Source organism: Lytechinus variegatus, chromosome 8 (genome assembly GCF_018143015.1).
Source record: "Lytechinus variegatus isolate NC3 chromosome 8, Lvar_3.0, whole genome shotgun sequence".
Lineage (NCBI taxonomy): Eukaryota > Metazoa > Echinodermata > Echinoidea > Temnopleuroida > Toxopneustidae > Lytechinus > Lytechinus variegatus.
The window spans coordinates 3850237-3872609 of record NC_054747.1 but is presented as its reverse complement, the minus strand read 5'-3'; the positions used below and the strand labels follow the sequence as shown (position 1 = coordinate 3872609).

Here is a 22373-nt window from a genome sequence, read left to right as displayed (position 1 = left end):
CTTTTTTGCAATCATAAACAAGATCATGCATAATAGGCTTTAGTAATTCGAGCGCGAAGCTTGAGCTGAATTATTAGGCCTATACTGACCCTAGCACTAGTTGGAAAACCATGATGATACTGAAGGCCCATGTAAGTAAATAAAAAATAAACAATAAACAACACGACCTTGCGTTCTGAAATGGGACATTTGCCCTAACAAAAAGTCTATTGTAAAAATAGCAGAAAAAATATTTTGTTTAAATTGACTAAAATTTACGCATCAAAGTGTAATTTATAAACAAAGTTATTAGATGTTTATTTGTGACGTCATATGCGATAAGCCTACATAGGCCTATTATATGGTTAAAAAATAAATGAAATGTCATTTCTCAGAATCATCGCGAACCATTTTTTCTCCCCCCCCCCTCCGACTTCTTTCTTCGTGGAGCCCTCACCCCCCCCCCTCCCATCTTTGTCATTTTGAGTATCCATAATCATGCGCATGGCCTAAAATCCAATCTCTGCTTACACTCCCTAATGTTAAACGTTCCTTAATGGGATGCTCCAGGCTGAAGATATTTATACCTCAATAAATAGAGTAAAATTCATCAGTATAGAGCAAAATGCTGCATGAGATAGATAGATAGATAGATGGCATTTATTGTAATAAAATTCAATTCACAGCCAAAGGCTGCATGGATTGCATGATTAACAGCAGGGGCGTCGATCCATTTTTCAGATTGGGGGGGCAAAATCATGAATCAATTTTCCAAAGGCGCTCGATCACACCCACACACATATGCCTATATATATGTGTACATATATATATATACACACACACGCACATACACACACACACAGATATATATATATATATATATATATATATATACATATATATCTCACCAGCAGATTAATGCGAGCGCGAAGCGCGAGCTGAAAATTTTGATATTTCGATCTGAAAAAAAAATTGAGTTTAATGGACGTTTTTAATAAAGAACAAGATATATATATCCAACAAAAGATTATTGCAAATCGAAGTGGGAGTTCTTTTGAGGTTTAGAACTGAAAACGGGACCATATTCACCTATTTAATCATGGAAAGTATGGGTATTTGTTACAAAAATGATGCGAGCGCGAAGCGCGAGCTGAAATTTTTTTATATTCCAATCTGAAAAGTGGACATGAGCACGATTTTAGACGAGGAACGAGTTGTGTATCTCAATCTCGCTTGCTGATTTCTGTGTAACATTACAATCTTATTTTATTTTTAGCACATGCGGAATTATTGGGGGGGGGGCAAAATGATATGTTTGCCCCCCCCAATATTTTCATTGGTGGGGCGATCGCCCCCCTGCCCCCCCCATAATCGACGCCTCTGATTAACAGCGTAAAATTTCACAATAATTTACAAATAGATAATAAAAATGCATATCAGTGTATAATTTTAGGGAAGGGAGATACAGAGAGAAATGTATACAAAGAAGTATAAAATGTCAGAAAGAAGAATGAGGGATTAGGAGCTAGTAGACTAAACTTATACACAACATTTTAACAAAATGAACATTAACTTTTTAATAGCGTATAATGAGTCAAAGATTTTAAGGGGCTATCGGGCACAATTAAAAAAAAGTTATGACATCTTAAAGTTTCGCTTAATTTCACAATACAGTTAATTATATGCACATCCTGGCTGGGATGCAAATGAGGAGACTATGACGTCCTCCATTCACTATTTCTTTTGTATTTTATTATGTAAAATATATCTGAATATTCTAATTTTCTCCTTATTGTCAAGTGATACAACAATTAATTCCTTCCTGAACATGTGGAATTAGCATTGAATAACAGCATGGTTCAGTCAAGTTGGTCCTTATTGTCAGATCTAATGAATGAATATTGTAAGAAATAGTGATCGAGTGATCTCATATCGACAGATTCACCAACTTAAATGCATAGGCCCTATCACTGTTTTGTGAAAAATAAGCGAAACTTCAAAATGTCATAACTTTCTTATTTTACATCCGATTTTGATGAAATTTTCAGCACTATGCTATATAGTTTGATTTTTCTCTGTTTATTCAAGTCGGCATTTTCCTGGGGTGGACTTGACCTTTAAAAAAAGTATAATGAATCTTTCCTGAAAATGTGAAAATATCGGCCAGTCTCCCCTAAATCTCACGGACCCCCCCCCCCCCCAAAAATAAAAAACGGTTGGTGATTTCAAGTCCGGTGTTGGCATTGGTGTTGGTGTTGAAATTAGTGGATTGATTCCCCTGGCTATAGTTCCAAAATCTATTCGGAGTTTGCAAAACTGATCCAGCTAGATCACATTGTTGACACCTCAACAACTATAATGAGTGACTTTTCAGGACCATCTTCATTTTATGTCTGGTGTTATACTCGTGTAAACAATGGCCTTACAGCAACACCATTACCAAAAGGTCAACACTGAACTTGAAATCACCCTTTGTCGCAGGCCGGGCAAACGCATTTGTTGTCTCTCTAGTGTTTGCACAATTTTTTTTACAGGATATGGTTATTGACTGGCGACTCGAATGATTGACAAAGCTAAGCTCAATCTTGTATGTTCACTTCCTCCGAGTAGACGACTGTGACCGTGAGTAACCAAAATATCGCCATAATTATCGTACATTTTTTGTGTTTTTTGCAGCTTATGACGATCAAATAGATATTATTCTGTAATAGAGTGTCTTGGTGGTATGAGAGGTGAAAATATTTAATATGATTTAAAAATAAAGATGAAATTTTATGTCTTTTTGAGTGTGAATTAGCGAGTCGCAGAGGAAAATGAAAGAAGAGTGGAGCTGGAGGGTCGCGTTGCGAGCCGGGCCCGGCCGGGGCGGATCGGCGTGTAGCGGCCGGCGGAGATGAGGTCCAGTGATACGTGATTTCTCTAATTAGTATTAGGCTAATTGAGATTTTCTTGGCTAAGAATTATGTAGCTATCACAGCCGGTTCGACTTTAACTCATTCTCGTATCTGTCACCGTGTTAAATTGGCGAGATAAAAAAAAACAATTTCTACAATCAAACTTTTCATAAAAATTAAAATATAGAAGACATGCATGGGAAAATATTATTGAACTAGGCCTACACAAAACTATCAAAAACTTACATCGTGTACTTTGAGGTCCATAAGAATCCATTTTACAGAGACGATCTTGTCACTTGCACATCCCCAAAATAAAAAGTTGCCATCTTGAAAATATTGAGTTTTGCGAGAAGTGACTTCCGGGTTTTATTTTTTCTCTCAATCTCATATCATCGCCATTCGATGAAACATCAAATTTCTTTCTTTGCGAACATGATTTCAAGTTCGAAAAGTTGTTTTGATGCTGGAAATACAAAATGGATAAGCAAAATTGTGTTTTTAAGTGATTTTTTTGTTTGCATAATTCATGAATATTTTCAATTTTTGTTCGGCCTTTATTTATCTTTTATTTCTCAGGCAACGTTTTCTTGACGCCGATGTATGAATTGGGGAAGGAACTTCAGAGCAGATCATAACAAGACAATGATGAGTCATGATCTCAAATATAAATTCCATCCCATCAATGTTTAATTGGACAAACGTGACAAATACTGCAGGAAAATTTGAAAATGACTCTTCAGACTTCACTGTATGTAAAAACGCTGTTTAACATTTTTAGCTTGTTGTTGAACTAGCCTGTCGCTCTAACAACTATTGACTTGACTGTTTGAAATTTGTAAATAAGTTGTTTAAAAAGTGTAAACAATGTCAATGACAAAAACATTTGTAAACAACTTGTAGTAAGACTAAGAGTGACAGGCTTAAACAATGTGCTATTTTTTTCTCACTGTGTTCAGTTCACTTCTTTTTACTTTCACTCGCACTCTTGACTTCAGTCTTCTCATCTAATAATAATAACGGTTATTTATATGCGCTGTACACAAAAAGTATCACAGCGCTTACAATATTTCGAAATAAAATATAAATCATAAGTAACAAAAAAGTATAGAATTGTGTCTGTGGCTGATATGTCTTCAAAGTTTTTGAGATATCAAGATTCAGATTCAAGATTTAATAAACACACGTAATTGCAGCTTAAAAGTTGAATTGACAGATGGTGTTACAATTAAACAATGATTAAAATGAACAAATAAGCGATGTAACAAAGGAATCAAATATACAGAAATTACAATATAAAGTTAAAATATGGTATTCTCAGGGTAATAGTGGTATAAGATAATATTTGAAAGTTTATGAGAAGATGCATTTTACTGAAGCTTTGAAAGACCATCGTAGAAGGTTGAGCAGAATTTCAATGTGAAATTATAATGATGCCATATGTATTTCAAAAGCCAATTATTAAAAGAAAATATTGTTTGAATCTGTCTATTAGAAAATTGAGTGTTACTTTGAAATGGTAAGATCAGTTAACTGGCTAGTTAGAGAGCAACTTACATGACTTAGGAAAATAAATCACAAGAAATCAAATGTGAATATACTAAATAATCAAGAAAATTAATGGTACTATAAACTGTAATTTGAAACATTTTTAAATTTCATGAAAGTAATGACTAAAAGTGTAAATATGTATAAAAATTATTTAAGAATATTGATGCGAAATTGAGCTTTGTTGAGTGTTCAATAAGTGGACAATGTTGCCTTAGCTGTATCCTCACTCAAGACAGCTGAAATCCTTCTGTTTGGAGGAGTTTTTAAGAATTTTGCTCGACGGCTTTTCTTTGGGGGACTTTTAAAAATTTCTCCTCCAAGAATAGTCTAGCAGTGAAAAACTGACGAACAGAGACTGAAGCATTTGGTATATCCTCATTTATCGTCATGACTCAATCAATGGGTCAAGTTTACATTGTAACCGGAAGAAATCGTCAAGATAGATCTATGTTTACTCTAAAAAAGTAAAAAAATTTTGCTCAAGGCATTTTTTATGAAAAATAAACACTAATTGTGATGGGGGGGGGATCTCATACATACGTACAATTTACTTGTCTATTTTTTTGCTTGATCAAATTACACTACAGGAATAACAGGATACTACCAATGTGTTGTTTGAAATAAAAAACCTGAAGTGATGTCCAGCTATTAAACGATTTTAACATTTTGTCACCAAACACAGGTAAGAAATTACAGACGTCGTAAGCAAGATGGACTATCGGTACATAGACCAACAAGGGTCACAACGAACTGCCTCCCACGAAGACCAGCAGAGCGGTTTGCCGCATCATCAGCAACATTTACAACACCTACCACACTTCAGTCACCAGCACTCCCTGCAACCGCCGCCACATCAACACATGCACCATGTATCACAACCTGTGTTCGTTGCTGCTGCTCCGCATAGTAGCAGGGAAGCTTACAACAGTCGGAGACAGAGTGGGCAAGATCTACAATCCATATTAGAAGGTGAGTTGAGTGTAGCGGACATCGGTACTTGAGGGGAAGACATTGAGGGAAAGAGTAACTAGTAAGTGCAAAGTTTGTAATAGTCAAAGACATGGTGGACAAGATCTACAATCTATATTAGAAGGTGAGGTGAGTTTGTTATTTTTTCCAGCATTTCAACACAAATCAAGTTACGAGCAATTTATATAGTACAGAGCCAGATGTAACAAGGATGTCTACTGTTAAAGTCCAGCTTGCATTGGAAAGGAAAAAGTAAAATAAATTACCATTGCCAGCAGGCTTATCTCCCCGACCTGGATTTGTAAGGTTACATACACAAGAGGACCATCAACAACATTTTAAAAAGTTTTACGATCTATTTTATAGAAGATGAGATGGTTAAAAAGACGGATATTGAAATAAAGAAAGAGGTAGCGTCCTTTGGCAAGGTGTTAATCTACATTTGCCACTCTCAACCAAGGTGTAGTAAATGGGTACCCGGTAGGAAGGAATTCCTTGAATGCTCGATGCGCCCGATCAGGGTAGCCATGCTAAAGCCGGGGTAATAGTATGCAGTGCTTCGAAACTAATAATAGTATGCAGCGCTATATAAATGTTGCATATTATTATTATTATTATTTGAGATGCTTTATGCCAAATTATAGTATAGAAGTTTTACAATCTATTTTAGAAGATGAGATGAAAACAGAAGTATAGAATAGTGAGGGAATAGGGGAGATTTAGGACTCTCCAATTGAAGAAGATGAGAGGTGTGGTAAAAGTAAGATGTAGAGTTTGAGGGAATTGGATCCTGTACCTGTGTAACTCCATTCTGATGGGCTCATTTCAAATTCAATCCCTGTACGATATTTCTTTTGTAGTGGCTGGTCTTGTGCCGGTACGTCCGCCTTCCCACCACCCCCAGCATCCTCACCAGACGGACCAGCAGCGTCAGCCATCGGACACCAGACCTATGCAACTCCTTTCTGATGGACAACTCCCCAGAGACTACAGCAACGTTCCGCCGTCCCTCCAGCAGCACCAGCAACCTCATGAAGACTACCAGAGGGACTTTGGATCACACCTTCCCCAGACATCCGACATCAACTCACGTCAAGACTCCAGTTTGGTTGATCTCTCTGACCGTCCTCAACAGACCAACCAAGAATCTCAGGAGAATACCAACGATAGCGATCTCGAACCGCCTAGTATTCTGAGAGAGAAGCAACACCCGGGGCCGCTACCGCCGGCTTCATCACCACCTAAACTACCTCAAGGTAAACTGATTGTAGTAACAGAATTTTATTGCAGTAAATAAATAATTGAATTTATGTATTTACAGCATTTTAAAATTTGGTCATCCTTCTATACTTCAATGCCTAATATGAGTAGAACACTTCATACTTTGATGATTAGTTCATCCTATTATTCTCATCATCCTCTTTCTCTTTCTCCTCTTTCAAATCTTCTCCTCCCCCTGTCCTCATTCCTCTCCTCCATTTCCTCTTCATCCACTCTTTCGTATCATTTCCTCCCCCTCCTCCTTTTCCCCCTCTCTTTCTTCTCATTTTCTTCTGATTATTTCCTTGTCCTTTTCCTCAACCTTCTTTTCATTTTTCTTTTCCTCTTCCTATTTCTTCTCCTTTCCTTATTCTCATCCTCCGCATTCCTTCTACTCCTATTTTTCCTTCATCTTCATCATCATTATCATTATTATACATTTCATTGTTAATATTACAATTTTTGATATCAATCTTATTTTGAGTAATATGCATTACAGTGTGTCCTGATAGCATGAATTGGCCACGCGACTGGGAATTCAAGTGCGACTCTAATTCAGAACTTAGTGCAATTAATGAGTAAATGAATTGAAGATATTTATGTACTGCGTTTTAAAATTTGGTTACGCTATACCTAATATGATTTGAACACTTCCTATATTGATGATTGGTTTTCCTGGTGTTCTCATCATCCTCCTCTTTCATATCCTTTTTCTTTTTCTCTCCCCCTTTGCCTTCATTCCTATCCTCTGTTTCCTTTTCCCCCCATCTTTCTTCTCCTTTTCTTCTGATTATTTTCTTTTCATTTTTTCCTTTCAGTCTCCTATTTCTCATCATATCCTCATTCTCCTCGTCCTTTTCCTTCACCTCTGTCATCATTTTAATTGTTGATACTACAACATGTATTATCTTATTTTGATTAATATGCAGTAGTGTGTGTCGTCATAGCATGATTTGACCACGCAATTTAAGTGAGACTCTACATGTAAGTCATACTTTAATCTTTGTGAAACACTCCCCAGGTCTTGTGTACTGTTTTTCTGAGAATGATAAGAAGAAGGTGATAGGAGTGAAGGCTGAGAAAACGGTTGAGAATGGGACAGAGTTTGGCGTATTCCTTGGAGCTCTGGTGGATGAAGCATCTGGATGTGTTGAGGAATCATCCTGGGAAGTAAGTCATAGCTGGATTTAATAGGCACTTTTGCCTGAGAATACAAAGTGCTGATATTATTACCCCAGCTTTAGCTGTGCCACCCATCATGGAGCGTTGTGGCCCAGTGGATTAGTCTTCTGACTTTGAAACAGATGGTCGTGGGTTCGAAACCCAGCCATGGCGCAATTTCTTTCAGCAAGAAATGTATCCATATTGTGCTGCACTCAACCCAGGTGAGGTGAATGGTACACTGTAGGAAGAAATTCCTTGGATTCTTGAGCGCCTAGGCAGCCCAGCTAAAGCCGGGATAATAATGATAGCAGGGCCCGCTGGGAGAACAGTTTTCAGAACTGAAGTGGCTTCCCTGGGTAAATATACCTATAGTAATTATTACCCATATGGGTGCTTAAGCATTCAAGGAATTTCTTCTTACCGGGTGCCCATTCACCTCACCTGGGTTGAGTGCAGCCCAATGTGGGTAAATTTCTTGCTGAAGGAAAACACCCCATGGTTGGGAATCGAACCCACTTCCTTCAAATTGAGAGATGAGAGTCATAACCACTATACCACGATTATTTGGTAGTTTTCCCTTCCACAACCCATGACAGATTCAAGAACTTCGGAAATACAATGTCACATGCCTTTCCTCGACTTTCTTTGCAATTTTTTGTCAGCTTTGAAAATTAGGACAAATCGCTGTTCCGGCTAATTATTTTTTGACAAAGATCTCTTAGCTACTCAATTTCATTGATTGGATATGAAACACAGTGGCATACGCAGGGGGTGGTTACAGGGGTTCAACCCCCCCCCCCCCATTAAATTTTGGGTAGGAAACAACCTAAATATAGGTGAGGACCTTTTTGATTGGTTGTCAAAATTTCATTGTGAAGTGAGTGTGAATTCCCCTTTTTTCAGTGTAATAATAATAATAATGTGCAACATTTATAAAGCGCTTAATACAAATGTTTCTAAGCGCTGCATACTATTACCCCGGCTTTAGCACGGCTACCCTGATCGGGCGCATCGAGCATTCAAGGAATTTCTTCCTACCGGGTACCCATTTACTACACCTGGGTCGAGAGTGGCAAATGTAGATAAGCGCCTTGCCAAAGGACGCTAGTGCTACGCTGGGATTTGAACCCCGGACCTTGTGGTTAGCAGTCCGGAGACTTATCCACTGAGCCACGACAACTCTACAGTGTACATGTTAAAACAGTATCCTGAAAATCCCATTAAAGATATTTTGTATGTCAGTAATGCTTGAAGAACTTAATGTGAAACGGGTGAACTCTTTCTATTTTTCAGTTATGTCTCCTTGGCAAGATTCTCTATTACGTGGATGGCAAGTATAAACGTAATGAGAACTGGATGTTACATGTACAGTGCGCTAGGAACGCAAAGGAGCAGAACATAGAGGCCGTACAGCGGTACGGGTATATTCATTTTCAAACGACCAAGATGATCGAACCTGGGTCTGAATTACGAGTCTACTACAGCGACGACTATGCCAAACACGCAGGCTTCAGGATCAAATTAAATGACCTCAGCTATAAGGAAGGCAAGTACAAAGTTTATAAAAAGATTATGTAGGGGAAACCTAATATAGGATTTTCATTTTGAAAAGGTTCCATTCACTACATGTTGTTTGATTTTTAACAGTGCTCTCATTCAGAAAAAAAAATATGTGCTCCAAAGTATGTCGTTTATGTTCATGATGTTGATTTTGAGTTACATGGACTGGAAATGAAGACCTACAACTTATACGTGACTTCCCTGCTACTGCTTGTATTTTTCTATGTTTGGTGATTATGCCAAATGCAAATAATAACTGCAATGAATATGATAATGTTACTTTATACAGTGTGTCCCACAAAAAACGAAACCGTGATTTATCGATGATTTATCAGTACTTAATCACAAATACAATAGACAAATGACCTACCATTTTAATGCTTGGAATCTCCTTTTATCTGAAAATACTTAAATTATTTTTCATTCACGCATGAGTTAGCAAAAACAATTTGAAAAGGGGATTCCAAAAAGTCACTTGGCGGGCTGTATCTGGGTTTAAAAAAAACAAACACATTTTTAAAAAGTTCAACATCTGCTCTTTAATTTGATACCTCAATTACAGAAAATGGTAAAGAAATAACAAGTTCTGGTTATTTGAAATAAGGCTTGAATTTCAATTATTTCATAAAATGGTTCTACAGGCTAGCGTTCTAACTCACTTGACGCTCCGCATTATTGACGATCAGCCATGCATTAACTCTTTTGTTACCGTGCGATAGCTTCTGTGGGAAACTGGTGAAAACATGTTTATTTAATGAAATTATGGAAATACAAGCATTGTTTCGAGGGATCATAACTTTTTTATTTCTTGACCATTTTTCGTGATTAAGGTATCAAATAAAAGAGCAGATATTGAACTTTTTAGTCATGTGACTTTTTAAAAAAAATTTAGATACCCCCAGCCAAGTGAGTTTTTGGCATCCTTTCTCTGAATTGTTTTGCTCACTCATGCGTGAATGAAGAATATTCTAAGCTGTATTAGATGAAAGAGGAACGAAAGCTTAGGCCCCTTTTGACTCTCGAAAGAGGAGATTCTAAGCTTTACGTTGGTAGGTTATTTGTCTATTTTATTTATGATTAAGTTATGATAAATCATCACTAAATCTTGGTTTGTTTATTCTGGGACGCACTAATGACACTAATAGTGACGGTGATGCTGATGATAATACTTGCTGTGATATTGACAATGAAAATAGTGATAACTATAATGACAGTGCTAATAATAATAATGATGAAAATGATAATATTAATAATAGCATTATTGGTTATAGTAATAACAAAAATAACAGTAAACAATATTTCTTGTTTTCATTTTTGTTGTCTTCTTTTGTCATACAGACACGGATAACTTCCAATGCAAGGAATGTCAGTGTTTCTACAAATCTGCTAAGCGCATGATGCGACACATCAAACTAGCTCATGACTCTGAGCATACGGGTGAAATACGACCTTTATTTACCTGGGAAGTCAAGAAGAAGCTCACCGAAATCAGACAACCATCCTCGACTCATCCAGTCAGAAACGCCGACAACCGATTTATATGCGTGACATGCGGTAAAGACTTTCCAACCAGAGGACGACTGGCGGCCCACGAGACGTTCCACGATTTCGCTGGTGGGATGTACGTCTGCGACCACTGCGGCGAAGCGTGCGAAAATGCTGAGATACTGACGAAGCATATTTTAAAGCATCAAGCCCGACCGTTAAGATGTGAGATATGTAGTAAGATATTCACCTCAAAGACCAGCCTACATCAGCATGAACGTGAGATGCACGGCTGGCGATGCACCAAATTCTCTTGTCAGACTTGTAAACAGGAATATGAGGATTTAGCAGAATTCAAGAAACACCAGTGTAAGGATTCTGGCAAAGCAGTACAAAAAGAAGATGGAATAAAAAATGATAAATCAACAGCTTCCGCGAAAGCAACAGATGAAAGTGGAAAGGGTAAGGTTTCCGACAAGCAAGCGGAAGTCTCGTCGGCATTTCCTGTTGATATGCTTGGAAAGCGTTTCTCGTACTTTGACCGCCCGCGGCCGTACAAGTGTCGTCACTGCGGCATGAAGTTCCGACAGTACAACCAGCGGAAATACCACGAGCAGGAAGCGCATGAAGGTAAGGGTACCTACCAGTGTCCTCAGTGCTCACAGAGATTTGCTACCAGATGTAACCTTGATACTCATCTTAAGAAACATAATCCCATCAGACCGTTCCAGTGTCAGCTTTGCGACCGATCCTTCGCGTCAGCGAATGCTCTAGCCAACCACCAAGGAGAACATACGGGGGCAAAACCTTACAAGTGTACCGTTTGCGATCGAGGATTCAGAACGCAGAAACTTATGGGAAAGCATCGGACGCGTATGCACGGAAAACGCGAAAAGCGCTTCGCCTGCTCCTTCTGCGACAAGCGCTTCATGGAGCGATCGAGCTGGCGGAATCATGAGAGGCGTCATAAAGGTATCCGACCACATGTGTGTTTGGTGTGCGGGAAGGGATTCTCCAGCAAGGACTCTATGGTGGTGCATCAACGTATTCATACGGGAGAAATGCCCTTTAAATGCGATAAATGTGGAAAATCATTTAGGAATAATCATAATCTCACAGCTCATCTATTACATCACGCTACAGAAGGTCACCCAGATAACATCTAGGAATTTATTGCACTGACGGTTAAAAACAAGGTCTTCACAACAAAACAGTGACCGGACATGTTGGCTCAGTGGTATATCATCCGCCTCCTGAATGGGAGGTAATGGGTTCAATCCCCAGTGGAGTCATGCCAAGACTAAGAAAGAAATGGGACCGTCTGCCTTCTAGTCAGATGCTTGATGTAGATGTATTTCAAACACTAAGGTCCATATTCTGAAGTCAGGTTTAACTTACACCATGGTCTAACTCTGTGCTAAAATTATGGGACTCCAAAAGTGTCAACATTTTTATTCAGTTGTATGAATCTTATGTTTGCTGTGCTCTTTCCTGGTTCATCGATGGTGAAGAAAATCATCCTTTTATACTTCCTAGACAATTATGAATGATTTGAGAGCCAAATGAGCTGAAATATGGAATCTCTAATATAGTTATGTAACAATTGGCTATCCATACTTATACCACAACTTTAAACCCGAGTTTAAGTTAACGCGACTTCAGAATACGGGCCTAAGTGTTATTATAATATGTTATGCAGGGCCCAATGGGAGGAAAGTTCATAAGAGCTGAAGTGGCAACCCTGACTAAATAAGAATTATTATAACTTGGGAATATGTCTACAAATAAATTGCACTAAAGGATGAAAAACTGAAGGTCTTAATGCAAAAACAATGATTTTATCTAGGAATGTGGTACTGGAGGTTGAAAAACAGAAGGTCTTTCTGACAAAACAGTGATTTTTATCTCGAAGTGTATTCTGCTGGCCAATGACAAAAGGAAGTATCTCCGTGTGGAATGAGTTTCAAAGTAAATGAAGAAAATGTGTCATTCTCGTAAGTGGAAATATATAGAGACAATAAAGTTACTTGTTTTTAAACATATACACTGTATATTTCAAAATTTGGGGGCTGTGTGACTCCAATGCCTTGGGCATCATGTAGAGCATACAGAATTCACCCAAATCAAGAAAAAGGTCAATTTTGAAGAAAAATATCAATTTACTTCCTTTTGTCGTCCATTTGCAGTATTGTGCTTGAGATTGAAAAACAGAGATTACATGTATGAGAAAAGGGGTGTTATATACTTTTCTACCAACAGGGATTGAGTTGAGGTCGGCCTTTAGGCCACATTTTGCTGGCCTTGGTAATGGCTCTCAGGGCAGTAGTTTGATGACTTCACTTTAAACTCCCATCTTCAACTCTATCCCTGTCCATCAAGCCAAAATATTGTGATTAGCTTTATTGGCAATATGAAGTTGAATTGAGTTTAGGTCTCAGTTTTCAGAATCACTAGGTGGTACCATTTTTTAACCAAAATCTCTAAAATGCCCCTAAATGTGAATTACTCCCTTCTGTTTCTCACGCCTTCAACATCTGAGAGGTTGTCACCTTAATCATTGCCACAGATTGTCCGGTGTGTTTTGTAGCAGAAAATGCAGTAAAAGTTTGATATTGGACACAAGATCAAAACTTGTCTTGTTAGTTGTTAGTGCAAGAACACCTTTAGCAAAACATTTTCTCACACCCTATCACTACAGAAATGCCCTTACATACATGTATGCATGCTGCCAAGGGCATTTTCCTGCCCATGGGATGGGCGAAAGCATGGTTTTAAAGGCGTTTTTGCACCGACATGACAAATGCATTTATTACTCTGTAGAGGGTCAAAAAGATGAGTTATGTCTTTCTGTTTGTCAAACCTATTTGACATCTGGCAGGCTGTCTCTATAATTCTTGCCGCTGTCCTGTGTGTGTGTCCTGGGCTCCGTAACACAAAGGTTTGCAATCGCTAAATACCATTGACCAATCAAGATCATCGTTGCATTCGCACTCTATTTAAAATACTGACTGGGAACCAATCAGTGTGGTTCTTTCATATTATGTTGTCGTTGGATCTAATGCTTTTATTTTCAACCAGACTTAAAATGAGATGAATCAATGCAGGATGTACAGTTATTAAAGATGATTACTTGATGATAATGACAAATACACGAGTAAGTCTGATGGTGACTATACTCGAAGATGAAGATAATATATGCTGCAAACTGATGAAGTATACTTTTCTGTAGCTCTAAACTCCAATCTCTAATCTGTAACTCTCTATTCTATAAAACTGCAATCTCTAACCAATCTGTATGCTGGAACAATCTCTAAAGTAATCTGATTTTGGTTCAGAAGTGGACTCCTTTTATATTGGTCTGGTCTAGACTCTTTACAACCAAACACTAACAGGTGTTGGTCAACCTTGTACACTTGACCAAAACAATCTGTACGTCATAACTTCACTCTGAATTGGGGAGTTGACCTTTTAGGGAGAACATGAAATATAGTGAATGAGAAACTCATAAAATGTGTGTGCGTCAGAGGTTTAGCTGAAGAATGAGTAATACTTTAAGAAAATTGGAATTGGTAGACATATAGTTTCCTGTTTTACTTCCTGTAGAAGCCTTGATTAAATATTGATTATGTATTGATATATTATTGAATATGTGAGATATGTCTTATCACATAACAATATTTGAAATTCATCACAAACCTTTATGTTACGGAACCTGGTGTGTGTTATGATAGGGGAAAATGCAGTAAACTACCCTATATTGGTCACAACTCGTATTATTTTGGAGAGAGGCATTTTAAGTACATGAATTCATGAGGAAGGAACAATGTGTGTATAGATTACGTACAACTTCAATCTAACATCTCAACTGTTAACATTAGCAGCAAAGGTTTGATCTTTCCATGATGACACCTTACATGTACACATGTGTATGTAAGGAATAGAGTTGAGAATTCTTTCATTATTTGTAGACCCCTTTTTTTTACATTTCTCTGAAATAACTACATGTATTTATTTAATCAACTCTGTATTATTTATGCAATGCAATAAACCTTTTTGAATGTCTGAGTCAGTCTGACCTCAGTTCGTAAGTCTTGCAACCTTTCAGAATGGGGAGAACATCATTTCAGGAAGGTAAATTGGAGGAAGTTGAGGGGGGACATACAGTTGCGCTCAAAAGTTAGTAAACCCCACCACAAAATGCACTTCTTCATACCGAGTGTTGAATGTCGACAACAACACTACAATGCTCGGAGAGCCTAGAGAAACAAACTTTTATTTATCTGATGTAATATTTCATAGCCTGACTTCACAATTAAAAATCCAAAACATGACGGAACACTTAAAATACATACATTTTATGGTGGGGGTTTACTAATATATACATTTATGTATAATTATGAAACACCCATATTTTCAGAAGGCTGTATTTTGTTGGGTAATCAATGGAGATAACCTTGATTGAATAGGGTGACATTGTACATGAATCAGTTCAAAGAATGTATCTGATTTGAAGGACTTGTGATTTTCCATTTAAAAAATGTACTTTACCGTTTTGGAAAACATGATTCCATGCCAACTTTGATCCAAACTAGAAACTCTGGGTTTTGTCTTTGAAAATGTGCACTGCCAAAACACGAATTCCATTTGCCAAAGGTAAATTATGTACACATATTGACATAAAATATGAACCAAAACATATTTCCTGCTGGATTTACTGGTAAACAGGCAATCACTGTCCCTTTATTTGGAATATATGTGAATATACAGTAGTCTTGTGTCCGTAGACTTGCAATAGAAGTAGTACATTCTACTCATATTTAAAGCTGCTTTTTAAACAATGTGAAATGAATAAATTAAATGTAAGGGTTGGCCCTTACACTCATGTAATGACTTTTTTTATAAATCAAGGTCTATGGTTCATCTGTCATGTGTAAAGCTTTTAATCTTCGCTATCTTCAATCTGCCTTTGATCCCAGTAGTGTCACTTGCCATGGTGCCATTGCAAATGTGTATGCATGCTTGTTCTAAATTTCTAGGAAAATGGCCATTTTCCCCCACCATGTTTGCGAGCGAACAGATCCGTGATATTTGGAAATAATTGGTTTTCCGAGGACATCGTCTTTCAGATGAAAATTAGGGTATGCTTCAAACACCAACTTCTTTGAGCTCTGATTACCCTCGTTTTTTTGCTCAAATTTCTTTTAAATCTCTTTTTGATTTGGTGACCAAAGGGGTATTTTTAAAAGTACAATCGTCCTTGTTTTTTTCTGCATAACTGTGTTTTTAAATTCTCATCTTTTGGCTATACATGAAAATTAATTTCTAACCCATCTTTTTAAGCCTATATAAATATATTTAAATGAATTAATAAAAGAGTTAATTTCAAGATTTAATTTTTGACAGGAGGTAAAAGCACCTTCATCCTCTTTCGTCCTCTCTTCTCCCCTATTAATATACTCCGTACAGTGCATCTCAGAAAAAAAATTATCAGTTCTTGTACAGCGCATAACACATAATATGAATAATGTCTCTATGCGCTTCCAAAGGACTTGGATATTATTACCCAGGCTGTTGCAAAAGCAGCTAGCTACCAGCACTCAGCATTTCAAGGAATAAATTCCTGCCATTACCCATTCACCTCACCTTGGTTGATTGCAGCACAATGTGGATAAATTTCTTGCTGAAGGAAAGTACGCCATGGGTGGGGTTTGAACCCTCGACTCTCTCGTTTCAACGTCTGGAGACTAATCCACTGGGTCACAATGCTCCATTATTATCAATGATTTATCAAAAATATAAATTACAACAGACAAATGACCCATCATTGTAAAGCTTATAATCTCCTCTTTCATCTTGTATAACTCAGATGATTCCTCTTTTACACATTTTCAAATATATTGCTGTTCACATGCGTGACCAAAAAACGTGTTTAAAGGGGTGTTTTTCAGTTTTGGACGCGGGCCGCGCGTGCAGTCGTTGAGGGTATCAAAAACACTGATTTTCAAGAAAATGGGTGGTTTTGAAGGACTGGTCAAAGGTCAATCGCGGGGTCAAACATATCTAGGGTATATACATTTTTTTTAAAGATAGCCAATAATGTTTAGGGTATGTATTTTCCCCAAGCTTCTCCCCCGAGGTCATATTCTGGCAAGATGTTCAGGAGCCAAATGGTGTAAATAAAGCCCACGAAAAACTTTAGGGGATTATTTTGCACACAGAGAAAAAACTTGTTTAAGGGGTGTTTGGAAATAATTTGGTCACTCATGTGTACAGCAATACATTTGACTACCCCCCCCCTCCCTGACGCACACACTTTTGTACAGACCAGGGGACCATTACATAAAGCTCTTTGTATTGCGCATGACCTTACAAATGATGGATTATCTTTTCCAAAATCAGATACCCACAAATATCCCCCTTTGAACATAATTGTGATAATGCGAGTGCATTTCCTATAATGCTACTTAAACCTTGAAAATACAGAATTTTTATTCATATTGTTGAAAATAAGTTAAATCAAGAAGATTGGATTTTAACCGTAGCTGTTAGGAATGAAATTGACCGAGAATCTAATTTACCGGTACTACCCAAGATTCAGGAAAGGATCACCATTCGTTCGTGCATAACTTCAAACCAGCTTAATGAAACACCATTAAGATCTTTTTTTTTTTTTTAGATACAACTCTTTCTAAAACTTCACTCAAATTTGTTATAACATTTGATAAACTCTATAACAATTTTATAATCAGGTTGAAGGATTTCAGTAGCTTTTAACTGTTATCATAGATCTTTCAAACTAAATCTATATAATTAAAGGGGAATCCAACCTTGTTCATAAAATGGTTCGTTGAAAACGAAACAAGCCCAATTTGAAATCTCTATAGGTGATTTCAACTTATTAAAACTTAAAAAATGGCATGGAGTCTCTCTTTCATACTGTTGTTCTGATCTTGTTCAAATGTTCACCTATCTTCTCTTCTGATTTTCCTTTCTCCTCTGAACGGCTTTTTATTTGGGTTGAATTACCCTTTTCCAACACAACCGCATCGGAAGGGGCGTGTCCAGTTGTCATGACGATTATCCGCCTTTTTCAGAACGGGCACTCGTAAAAATAATTTTCGGAGTTTGTGAACGCAATTTTTATTGAATTATCCGCATTACTCTTAGGCAGCTAATTGGAGGATAGGTTTATGAAAAGGGTATTATATTCAGTCTAGTTTAATGAATCATCCTATATGAATACAAGTATTATAATAATTTTGTTACTAATGATTCAAATTTGGCAAATTGAAAAACTACCTGTCATGGTATGGGAAGATGAGGTAACTACTCACAGTATACTGTAGTGAGTTTGGTGTTGATGATGAAACTATTTCTACACTATCCACAGCACCAAACTTGAAATGGGATCGGTGTTGATGATAGACACCTGTATTGATGCTGGGCCTATTTTTTACACCAGACATAACACCAAACCTAAAGTGAGTTTGATGTTGACGGATTGGGCCTATTTTTTACAACAGACACAACACCAAACCTGTAGTGAGTTTGGTGTTGGATCTATTTTTACACTTTCCACAACACCAAACTTGAAATGGGATTGGTGTATATACATCTGTATTGATGCTGGGCCCTTTTTTTACACCAGACATAACACCAAACCTGAAGTGAGTTTGGTGTTGACAGCTGTGTTGATGATGGGCCTATTTTTTACACCAGACATAACATCAAACCTGAAGTGAGTTTGGTGTTGACAGCTGTATTGATGCTGGGCCTATTTTTACACCAGACAAACACCAAACCTGTAGTGAGTTTGGTATTGACGATGGACCTATTTTTACAGTATCCTCAGCATCAAAAGTGAAATGGGTTTGGTGTACGTGCAGACATCCATGTTGATTCTGGGCCTCTTTCAACACCAGCCATACTTGTAGCACCAAACCTGTGGTGAGATTGGTGTACACACCTGTGTTGCTGCTGGGACTATTTTAACACCAAACCTGAAGTGCGTTTGGTGTTGGGACTAGTGTTATCAATAGTGTGATTGCTATCATTTTCAAATTCCAATTCAGTTTTAGAGCTTTGAGTAGTTTTAATGGGCAGGTGATTAACGCTGAACACTACAAACATAACACCACCAACACAGAATGTTTGTCCAATTAAAGGCTATGATTGCTTTGCAAATTTTACAAAATGATATTATAACCACAAGAAATGTTCAAAAGAAAAAAATATATATAATAATTATATATAGCATTTAGAGTGTGCCTTCTATCTATTTTCCAATTCAGAGGCGTGCATATATATCATACAAATGGCAAAGCATGGATGACAAGGTACAAAATAAATAGGATGCCTATACATACATACATACATACATACATACACATAAGTACAAAAACTCATAAGTATTGTATCATACATGTAGACCTTATTTTACTTACATTATGCCACTTACATTATTTTTATCTGGACCCAGTCTTACAAACAGTTACGATTGATCCGATCGATCGCAGTTCTATGGAATACCAGTATTGTCATATTTTCTACAAGAAATTTTGAAAATTTCCTTTGTAAACAAAAAGAAGCACACTGAATTTTCAAGAAAACCATGGATGCATGAATACATCATAGTTAGAAAATATTTTGAACAAACATGCATTTCAGATGTTGACATTCCTAGCTTTCCATAGTTGCGATTGATTGGATCAATCACAACTCTTTGTAAGATGGAGCCCTGGGCCCGTCTTACAAAGAGTTACAATTGATCCAATCAATCACAACTATGGAAAGCCAGCAAAGTCAACATATAAAATGCATTTTGTTCAAAAAATTTCTAGTTATGAATGTATATCCATAAATTCATTGATTTCTTGACAATTTGGTGTGTTCTCCTTTGTTTAAAAAGGACATTTTGCAAATTTCCTATAGAGAAAATTCTGACACTGATGGATTTCCATAGAGTTACGTCTGATTGGATCAATCGTAACTCTATGGAAATCCATCAGTGTCATAATTTTTTCCACTGGAGATTTGCTAAACAACCTTTGTAAACAAAGGAGATCAGACCAAATTGTCAAATCAATTTATGAATATACATTCATATCTAGAATCTTTTAAAAATAAACATGCATTTTACATGTTGACTTTGCTGGCTTTCCATAGTTGTGATTGATTGGATCAATTGTAACTCTTTGTAAGACGGAGCCCTGATGTCAAGTTAATCTCCCATGATCTAGATCTTTTTCAAACAGGCATTCTGTGTCCAAAAGGCCCTGTCACAACAACCGTTCCAGGTTCATGAGTTGCGGGTGATTTCCCGCAATTCACCAAAAAGGCTTGCACGAAACATTGTGACAGAGCCTATTAAGACACAGATACAGTACACGTATACCTATATAGCAATCATACAAAAACGATGTGACCGCTGACCTGTGGTCTTGGAATTGAAATTAAAGGTAAATGCCAGTTTTGGTAACGATATCAAAATGAGTTCGTACAGAATCCAATGAAATGACCACCAAAGTGTCTGTTTGTATAAATAAAGAATATGTGCCAAAGGATTCTGGAAGAAATTGTGTAATTGCTGAGAAATTAGCAAATAAGCACAGGATTCGGGTCAAGCGTCGGGCACGACATTCAAAGCAATAATAATACACTGTCCCACGTGCGCTTATCTGTGTTGGTGATCTTCAGTGTGAATATTTTTCAGCGTAGATTTCAAGATTTCACAAAGTTCAGTTTATGTGACTGTACCAGATCTAGATCCTCGATGATATACTGACAATTAAGCCTGGTTTAACAGACTTTCTCATGAAATCAGTGTTTACTGCAACTACTGGCATTTCTCTTTAAAACCAGTATTCTGGTGTGTTCTACCTACACTAAAGAAAAGATAAATCTTTTGTCCAATATCTGTCATGTTATTGGTAAAATTGCAATTCGTCCACTGCTAACTCATCCACTCACCACATGGTCTACCTTCATTTAGTCTAACGCCATTCCGTCCATCAACATTTTGTCTAGCAACCATTTGGTCCAATAACCAATTGGTCCAATCATCACTTCGTCTAATAACCATTTCGTCTATGACCATATCATCTCATAACCAGTTGGTCTAATGTTTGTTTTATTTTCATTCATTTTGCCCAATTAACACTTAGTCTAATGAGACCAAATGGTATATGGACTAAATGGCTATTGGACTAACTGGTTATTAGACAAAATGGTGGGTGGACGATGGTAATTAGACCATTGGGATAGTGGATAACTTATGGTAGACTAAATGATAGTAGACGAGTTGGCATTTGACCAAATGAAAATAAACCATAATATTACATAGAAAGCAAAATTCAGAGATAAAGATGAAGGTGGGCTTCCTCTGGCAATTTCAATTTGTGCATTATTTTGCTGAAACGGTTTGCACATCATGATGAATATAAAATGAGCAAGCTGATAATGTCATTACCCAATATACAATATATTGTATAAAGAAAATATGAAATTATTTGTGTATTTACTCCATGTTTCTCTCCGAAGAATGTGAAAATAGTATTGATTGACGAATCGGGTGAATGCATACGTGGCAGGATTAATACGCATTTACTATGTGCATACACATATTTGTCAACTGCTCTTTGATACTTGGCATTATCCGAGCTGCCAACCTGAACAAGAACATTTCAGTATTTCTAAAGCTGAAAATCAGTATTTTGGCAAGGAAATCAGTACTTTCAAAGAAATACCATAGGACAACACATAAAACTGAAACGTGAGAAATCAGTATTTTGCATGAAACCATCAGTATTCTTCTCATTTTTCAGTACTAAATACTGAAAATCCGTACTACTTGGCAGCTCTGCATCATATTATTACCCCAGCTGTAGCTAAGCCGCCATATCGGTGCTTAAGTGTCAAGGGATAAATCCTACCTGGGTGAGTGCAGCACAATGTGGGTAAAGGAAAAACATGTCATGGCTGGGATTCGAAACCACGTCCCTCTGATTGAAAGATGAGAGTCATAACCACTAGACCATTATTATTAAATGAAAGATCAGCATTTTTGCTGCATACATTCGTAATTTCAAAGCTTTGTTATTCTGAAGGTTCGGATATTCCGAAGGTTCGTTATTCCGAAGTTTCGTATTTCCGAAAGTTTGTAATTCCAACGGTTTGTTAGTTCGAAAACGAAATGAGGTTCATAATTCCGAAGGTTCGTTAGTCCGTAAACGAAATAAGGTTCGTTGTTCCGAAGGTTCGTTAATTCGAAAACGAAATGAGGTTCATAATTCCGAAGGTTCGTTAGTCCGAAAACGAAATGATTAACGAACCTTAGTTCGTTTTCGGATTGACGAACCTTCGGAACAACGAACCTTATTTCGTTTTCCGATCAACGAACCTTCGGAACATCGAACCATATTTCGTTTTCGGATTATCAAACCTTCGGAATAACAAACCTTCGGAATAACGCCACAAATGTTCGGATTAACAAACCCTTTTTACGTTATCGAG

The 22373-nt window shown here is 37.2% G+C and overlaps 1 protein-coding gene across 1 annotated transcript; it reads left to right on the top strand.

Annotated features, from left to right (window-relative positions):
* The first annotated feature begins 2532 nt into the window (after window positions 1-2532).
* LOC121419847 (zinc finger protein 665-like) lies at window positions 2533-12208 on the top strand. Its single transcript, XM_041614309.1, has 6 exons — window positions 2533-2601; window positions 5107-5393; window positions 6254-6649; window positions 7675-7823; window positions 9111-9363; window positions 10716-12208. The coding sequence occupies exons 2-6, from the start codon at window positions 5135-5137 to the stop codon at window positions 12026-12028; spliced, it is 2370 nt and encodes a 789-aa protein (XP_041470243.1). The 5' UTR covers window positions 2533-2601; window positions 5107-5134; the 3' UTR covers window positions 12029-12208.
* Window positions 12209-22373: the final 10165 nt, after the last annotated feature.

Excerpts from the sequence above, each read along its gene's own strand:
- LOC121419847 (XM_041614309.1), top strand. The coding sequence starts at position 5,135 with ATGGACTATCGGTACATAGACCAACAAGGGTCACAACGAACTGCCTCC. Across the intron at positions 5,394-6,253 it reads TCTACAATCCATATTAGAAG|TGGCTGGTCTTGTGCCGGTA; the intron begins GTGAGTTGAGTG and ends TTTCTTTTGTAG. Across the intron at positions 6,650-7,674 it reads ACCACCTAAACTACCTCAAG|GTCTTGTGTACTGTTTTTCT; the intron begins GTAAACTGATTG and ends AACACTCCCCAG.